The 8,316-nt window shown below is 41.4% G+C and overlaps 1 protein-coding gene across 2 annotated transcripts in view; it reads left to right on the top strand.

Annotated features, from left to right (window-relative positions):
* Positions 1-7,989, top strand: part of LRRC3B (leucine rich repeat containing 3B) — a 90,209-nt gene extending 82,220 nt beyond the window's left edge. For both annotated transcript variants that reach the window (XM_040480027.1, XM_040480028.1), the window contains exon 2: positions 6,729-7,989. In XM_040480027.1, coding sequence (XP_040335961.1) covers positions 6,893-7,672 — 780 coding nt within the window. In that variant the 5' untranslated portion in view covers positions 6,729-6,892 and the 3' untranslated portion in view covers positions 7,673-7,989. The remainder of the gene's footprint in view (positions 1-6,728) is intronic.
* Positions 7,990-8,316: the final 327 nt, after the last annotated feature.

Raw genomic sequence — 8,316 nt, 5'->3', positions numbered from 1 at the left:
ACAGAATCGGAAACAGGCTCCAGGCTCTGAGCCATCAGCCCAGAGCCCGACGCGGGGCTCGAACTCACAGACCGCGAGATCGTGACCTGGCTGAAGTCAGACGCTTAACCGACTGCGCCACCCAGGCGCCCCTGGCCAGTGGAAATTCATGGTCAAAGTGTTACTTGCACCTGACATTGGAAGGAGAACAGAAGCTGCACACAGGCAGGCCGGGAAGGAGGCTTTGGCTTCCTTTTGGTGCAAGAGGATAGTGTTTTGAACAGGAGAGAGAAAAAGGGGACACAAAGCATAAGAGAGCGGGCAGGGAGAATGAAAATGGAAACAGTTCCCAAGAAATCAGGAGGGAAGAATAGGTGGTTTATGGTAGAAGGTAGTTGGGTGAGGATAAAGGGTGAAAGTGATTTTACTTTTAAGGATGCCCATTGTGAAGCCCAGGTGGAATCTTTTGGTGAGAGGTGGTTGCGAGTGGAAATGCAAAACTAAAGTTCATGGCAGAGCTCAATGCTAAAGATGCGAAATAAGGTGTCATATCTGTGAACGTCATCTCAAAATTATCTATATAGTTCATTCACCTGAATTATTCAGATCCCAACTGTTCCTCATTTTTTGGTCAGGAATTATACACATTGATGTTTTATGCAACCAATACTTAGTTTATAGAAAACTTGAGCATGTAAAGAAATCCCTATATAATTTCTATAATAAGTTATAAAGCTAACTTTGGAAATATTACATTGAAAATATCACATACTGTAGTCTTTGCGGAAGTAAATGAAAACTACCCAAATGAGAACAAGCAGAGGCCATTTTCCCCAAGCTTTCTTTTCTTTTTCTTTTTTTTTTTTTTAAATGAAAGATTTTTTTTTTTCCAACGTTTATTTATTATTTTTGGGACAGAGAGAGACAGAGCATGAACGGGGGAGGGGCAGAGAGAGAGGGAGACACAGAATCGGAAACAGGCTCCAGGCTCTGAGCCATCAGCCCAGAGCCCGACGCGGGGCTCGAACTCACGGACCGTGAGATCGTGACCTGGTTGAAGTCGGACGCTCAACCGACTGCGCCACCCAGGCGCCCCTCCCCAAGCTTTCTATAGCAAGGGAGCCAGCCCCGATCCCTCGCATTCGGCAGAGACTCACGGGGAGGCAGGGAGTGTAAAAGCTTTATCGTGGGACAAATGAAAGGCTTCAGATGTGCCCTGATTGGTGGCTCTTGGCATGAGGAATCTGGAAGCAGGCTAACTAGACCCAGAACCTCGTTATGTGGTTGCTTAGGGGAGCAGATTTGGCTCTCCCTGGTTAACCCTAAATTGGAAGCAGGAGGGAAAATGAGGGAAGCTGGCAGTTACTGATCTGGCTGAGTTGGGACAATTGCTATAGAGGCTGCAGTTTGGCTTCCTGGGCTGGTTTAAGCAGGTTGTGAGTTGAAGTTCTGTTTTGATATGTGGTCTCAGCATTGTCCCTTTGCGTATTCAGTCTCTCAGGTTGAAACACGTTCAGCTTTTTAAACTTTATCGTCTTGTTATTGACCCAACCCTCCTGGCCGCCATTGTCCAACTGTTTCATGGTGCTCGAAAGTTGTCTTCTGAGGCGTTATGTTCAGATTGTTTTTTTCAGTTAAGTGCTGGTCCTTTTGCACTAATTTTTTTTTAATTTTATGTAAACAAAAACACCTTTGTATCATAAAAAGTTAAATCCACTAGAAGGGTATGAAATAAAGAGACCACTGCTTTTCTCCCCATCAGCCCCTTGAGTTCTGCTCCTCAGTTAACCACTATTAATAGTTTCATATACATTTCCTTCCATACAGATCCTTTCAGAAACGAACTATGCATTTGCAAACATATGTTATATACCTATAGCTGCACATTCGTGTCCTCTTTTTAAAACTTTCCACAAACAGGATGAGACTATAAACCCCTTTTTCCTAGCTGCTTTTTGAGGTCATCTTTGGAGATCTTTACATCAGTACAAGTCAGTCTAACTTGTTCTCATGTTTTAAAACCTGAATAGATATTCCTACATTGCTTGTACAAAAAGAGTGTCCCAAGTATCCCCTCATCAAGGGTTTGAGAGTGCTTTGTTTTTTACACTTACACTGACCCTAGTTTTCCTAATTTTAACCAAGATGTTAGGTACTTTCACTTGAATTTATTCTTGTGTCAGTGAGATCAAGGATCTTTTCATAGGGTTTTTTTGGTCATTCGTATATATTGTTTTTCTGTCCTATTTTTCTGTTGGATCAGTTTCTTATCCCTTGGTAAGAATGTCTTGTATATTAAAGAAATCAACCCTTTGTTTTAGCATCTGCCCTTTCATTTTGTGTATGGTCTTACTTTTGCCCTATGGAAGTTTTAATTTTAAGTACTTAAACTTATGAGGTTTTTTTTTTCTTTTTTCATTAATTTGAAAATTAATGAACCCACCCACCCACCCCACCACCCCCCCCCCCCACCCTGAATCAAAGGGCCTTCCTGGGTTGCTGTATTGTGCTCTTTAATCAAATCCTTATTGGTAGCAGTGTTGCATGGAAAGAAATTGGGAGAAATCGGTCTGGTATTTCTTCTTGAATTGGTGTGCTCACTGATCTTAGAAGAGTTAATGAAAGCTTTGGGTTTGAAGCCCTGAGTGTCCCTGGGTATCTATCCCCTAATGATGAGAAGAAAGGAACAGGAAGCAAGATAGAGTTGTTAATCAACCACTGAAAGATCTGTCTTCTCAGGCAGTTTGCTAAATACACTTTTTTTTTTTCTTCTGGAGACAACATTTGATAGTTACTACCCAATCCGGGCATTAATTGTTGGACCTTGGAGACCCATGTGATGGGGAGATGTGGGCAAGGCATGGGCCCAGGGATAAAATGGCCCCTTTTGGGAGCACAGCTCATACCTAAATACCACATTCCAAAAATACAGTAGCTTCCTGACTGCCCCAGACATATTTAAAGGGAATGAAGATAGGGTAGTATGATGAGTTGAGAAATGCAGAGGGGAGTCAAGAGGTAGAGAAGGCACCGTTTGATTTGCTCTGTCCCTTTATTGGATCTTGTTCCTTATCAGGAGGACGGGCAGTGATGCTGCTTCTATTCTTGCCATCACCAGTGTGACCCGAGCCCTTCTCTGGTGTTCTACATACTCCTCCTGAAGTTAGAAAGGAGACACTCTATTTTTTCTAGCAGGATATTGTGTTTGCTGCTTCGCATATTTGGGTAGACCTGACTGGAAATAGAGCAGGAGGGAGTTTTAAGTTTTTGAGCTGCTCCTTAGCTTTATACTCTGCTGGGTGGTAGCTGATGTCAGAAGCATACCTATGTTTTTCACTGTGAGGCACACCTCCCATGTCTTTCTTTTCCAAGAACCTCTTTTGACCTCTCCAGCAATTTAAGACAATGTCAAGCTGGTTTTGGAAAATAGTAATTCGGCATATTAGAGTGGAGAGGCCGTTCTTCCATCTTCCCTGCTGAAGATGACCTTGACTCAATAACTCTGGCCCCTGCTGTCTGCTTCCTAGACATCCAAGGGCTCAATTCTCTACTGCTTGCATCTCTTGTCACTTTGTCCTGGCTGAGCATGGGAGCACTAGAGGCTGAGTCATAGCAGCCAAGTAATCTAGCCAGTCCCAGAGCTTTTGTTTCCCTTTCCTCCAACATGACAGGAAGAAAATGAAATAGTTTGAGCCCAGCATCTCTGAATGCAAGAGATACTCTGTATTTGTATTCCTAATAGGCATTCTATTCAGTGTATAGGTGGACCATTTCAAGGTTTCAAGGTGAAACCATTTCATTGGATTCCATCTCAAGAGGTATTTCATTCTGTTGTTGAAAACTCAAGATGTGTTCTCATCATTTCTTGTCTGTTACCATGACCATTGGGCCGATCATCCTGGAGAAACCAAGATTAAGTCTCAAGAAGCCTACCGGAAAAGCTCCATTCTTCCTTTCATCAGCTAGGAGCCTGCACTCATGATTTTTCCAAAGACCACCATGTTGACATGTAAAACCAATAGACATTGGAAGAGCCAATATTTATATTAAAAATAAAAATAATTATCTTAGGGAAGAAAAAGTAAAGCTATATGCTTCAATGTGTTATTCGATCATTCATACAATAGATGTTTGTATAGCCCTTACTACATGTCAAGCACTATGCTAGCATTTGGGAACGTATCTGGGATAATAGCAGTAACCGTAGCTAACAAGTGTGGAGCTCTTACTACCTATTAGACATTGGGCTAAATGCTTTATGTGGATTATCCCACATAATTCTCAAATCAACTTTGTAACTGTGTTCTTTTATCATTTCTATTCAAAGATAAGGAAAATAAGGCTTAGAGAGGTTAAATAACTTGCCCAGGAACACATTGCTAATAAGGATTAAAGCTGGGATACACGCCAGTGTACTTTTTAATTGCACTTTGCACTTTTTAATTGTTTGCTGTTGTTTCCGCATGAGGTGGAAACAAGCCCCTGCCTTCATGGAACTTACGGTCTAACTTGGTGAACACTTTTCTTCAGGTAGACTCTTAATCAGTCTCTGGAGAGATGTGGAGGGTCTGCCAGAGAAGCCTTCCCACCTTTCAGCAGGATTTAGGCTGGTTGCACAGCCTCAGTTGATGGGAGTTGGTTGATCGCATAGACTTTTTTCATGTTCTCTAATCATGTTCATGTCCCCCATCTCCTGTGTCCTTCTCATGCCTTCCTCCTAACATCCTTTATCTTATCCTTCTGCCACCCTCCTTTCTCTCTGAATGCCCTCCCCTCCACACCTGCTTATTTTTTCCTCTCTCCCATCTAGACAATCACTAGAGTCCCAAATGTCGTGCAATGCAGTTTTCAAGGAACACATGGAAGGGAGGGAAACTCACTGCAAATGAAATGAGCTATTGATGGATGGCCCAGTAAGCCTAGAGGTCCTTCTTTAGCATTCTCTGGCATTTAAGGGACTCGGGATTCCAAAAGCACATCCACTCCATTCTGCTAGTGCTAATCTCATTTTTTCCATGATTAACAACCCCATTCATTATGTTTTCAGCTCACATTAATCTTCTCTTCTGTGAGTTTGGTAACATTTGGAGTCATTTCCCCCTGTATTTATCCATCTGGGATCTTTAGAAAAGATAAGTTTGCAGATACTCATTTGTTGCTCATGCAGAAAGTCATGTATTACTCACTGGGGTAAGAGGAAGGAATATTCCCCTTGTTTCTCACATCCTGAGAGAGGACACTCTGAAATCAGACATCGAGCTCCATGGGGTACTGAATTTGGGGTTGAGCTTCGACATAACAGCATCAGAAGTCACAACAAGCAATGCTTCCTTGATCCCAACTGTCTTTATAGAGCAGATAATGTTGGGAGAGCATTGTAGGGGTAGTAGAGAGTGTTAGGAGATTAATAAGTCAGAATAAAGCCTTTGGCGTGAGTCCTGTCTCTGCCACCTATGAGCTATAACCTTGGGCGAATCACATAATCTCTCCAAAATCCACTTGCTTCCTCTGTGAACTGGTCCCAAAGATGCCTGTCCTCTCTATATGAGAAAAGAGTTTGGAGGGTTCACTTAATATTCTCATTTCTGTTCCTGAGTAAGCTTGTATCCTTACTTATATTACTTAATATTAAAATATTAATTACATTTCAGAAGCCCCTTCCAACAATATTATATATGTATACAGTAAAACCTTGGTTTTCAAGCATAATTCATTCTGGAAACATACATGTAATCCAAAGCACTTGTATATCAAAGTGAATTTCAAGAACCGTTGCCTCCGTTGTGATCATGTGACATTCGGTGTCATTTACCACTGGTATTGCAAGACATCACTCGTTTATCAAGTTAAAATTTATTAGAAATGTTTGTTCATCTTGCAGAACACTCGGAGAGCAAGTCACTTGCAATCCAAGGTTTTACTATGTATTTATTATATATGTAATTTATTATATATATATAATTTATCATGTATATGTATATATATACATTTCAGCAATAATATATACATATAATGATTGGAAAGAAAAAAGTAAGCTATTGGGAAAGTCTTAGAGGCTAATATTTTTTAGTCCTTATCTTATATTTTAAAAAGTCTTGGAGGTGTGTGTCATATTTGAAGACCTATTGGGGACGGGATAGGTTGTTTAGAAAACAGAGAGAATCAGGGAGACAACCCTTTTGGGGATTCTGTTCTATCAGTCCCTAGCAACATTTTGTTGTAAAGGTTGGAATGCATTTATTCATTTCTTAATTCAAGCAAGATGTTTCTTTAGAGAAAATATTCCAATTGAGCATCCATTCAGGAGCCATGACAATTATTGCTATCTATGGTCATTAACCATGAAATATCAGTGTTATTTCTCATTGCTGCTCAAGAGGAGGTCTAAACTGCATTCATGCATCTGCAACTGTAGAAAGGAGGAAAGGCATAATTAAATTTTATTGCTATATAATTTAGAAGGGGTTCAGGATGTTGAGAGGACTAGTAGAGATGACAGAATTCTAGGCCGTTTGCTGTAATTCTGCACAACTAAAAACAAGGCAGCATGATTCGGAAATGTCATTTATTGACAGACCTTTCCCCAAGCACCTGGGATTTGAGCAGGAGACTCCCATTATGTAGACATCTCCCAGTGGTATCAATGGAAATTACCTCTCCTGCCCACATAGAATGCCAGACGCCTGAGAGCACTTTTAATTGCTCTCTCTGCAAAAAAAGCTAATTGTCTCTGCTTCCCTTTCCTTTAGGTACCCAAGCAAGGACAGGAATAATGAAGAGACACATGTGTTAGCTGCAACCTTTTGAAATAAGCAAGGAGGAAATCAGCAGTGTGGACAAGGCTGGAACCGTTGCCACGCTTGCTTGTCGGAGTGAATGAGGAATGGGCTTGTGATTATGCTGACATTCCAGCATGAATCTGGTAGACCTGTGGTTAACCCGTTCCCTCTCCATGTGTCTCCTCTTACAAAGTTTTGTTCTTATGATACTGTGCTTTCATTCAGCCAGTATGTGTCCCAAGGGCTGTCTCTGTTCTTCCTCTGGGGGTTTAAATGTCACCTGTAGCAATGCAAATCTCAAGGAAATACCTAGAGATCTTCCTCCTGAAACAGTCTTATTGTATCTCGACTCCAATCAGATCACATCTATCCCCAATGAGATTTTTAAGGACCTCCATCAACTAAGAGTTCTCAACTTGTCCAAAAACGGCATTGAGTTTATCGATGAGCATGCTTTCAAAGGAGTAGCGGAAACTTTGCAGACTCTGGACTTGTCTGACAACCGGATTCAAAGCGTGCACAAAAATGCCTTCAATAACCTGAAGGCCAGGGCCAGAATCGCCAACAACCCCTGGCACTGCGACTGTACTCTCCAGCAAGTTCTGAGGAGCATGGCATCCAACCACGAGACAGCCCACAATGTGATCTGTAAGACTTCTGTGTTGGATGAGCATGCCGGGAGACCATTCCTCAATGCTGCCAATGATGCTGACCTTTGTAACCTCCCCAAAAAGACTACCGATTATGCCATGCTGGTCACCATGTTTGGCTGGTTCACCATGGTGATCTCATATGTGGTGTATTACGTGAGGCAAAATCAGGAGGATGCCCGGAGACACCTTGAATACTTGAAATCCCTGCCCAGCAGGCAGAAGAAAGCAGATGAGCCCGATGACATTAGCACTGTGGTATAGCATCCAAACAGACTGGCACCGAGAAAGAAATTCGTTTGCAGTTGCAATAGAATAAGTGGTTTACTTTTCCCATCCGTTGTAAACATCTAAAACTTTGTATCTCCCTTTCTTTTGAATTATGCCACTGTCGAGCTTTTAACAAACATGACAACATAACAGATAATTTTAGTTTAGGTGTCCCACCCCTTAATTGTACCCCCAGTGGTATATTCCTGAGTAAGCTACTATCTGGACATAAGTTAGATCCATCTCACTATTTAATAATGAAATTTATTTTTTTAATTTAAAACCAAATAAAAGCTTAACTTTGAACCATGGAAAACAGAGTGACTTATTGGTCCAGAAAACAGTACAGTCATTCCGTTGCTTTCAAGAGAAATCGACAACCCTTACGAGCCTAAAGAATTATCATAATGAAAGATGTGTTATTAAGTCCTACTGGACACGGGGAAGCCATAGCTGAATGATCGAGCAAGGAAAGTGTCTGTCAGACTTTAAAATACTGAGCCTTAGCAAACCTGAGTGATAATACACAGTCCGGCATCCTGCAGAGGCTTCCGCTGGGATGCCGCTAGATGTTCGCTATCTAAAAGTTGGTGTGTTTAGCTGTTATATTAATTATATTAATTATATTATATTATATT

The sequence above is a fragment of the Herpailurus yagouaroundi genome, unplaced genomic scaffold (genome assembly GCF_014898765.1).
Source record: "Herpailurus yagouaroundi ecotype Mexico unplaced genomic scaffold, PumYag 159, whole genome shotgun sequence".
Lineage (NCBI taxonomy): Eukaryota > Metazoa > Chordata > Mammalia > Carnivora > Felidae > Herpailurus > Herpailurus yagouaroundi.
The sequence above is the reverse complement of the archived record's forward strand: the minus strand, read 5'-3'. Positions and strand labels throughout refer to the sequence as shown.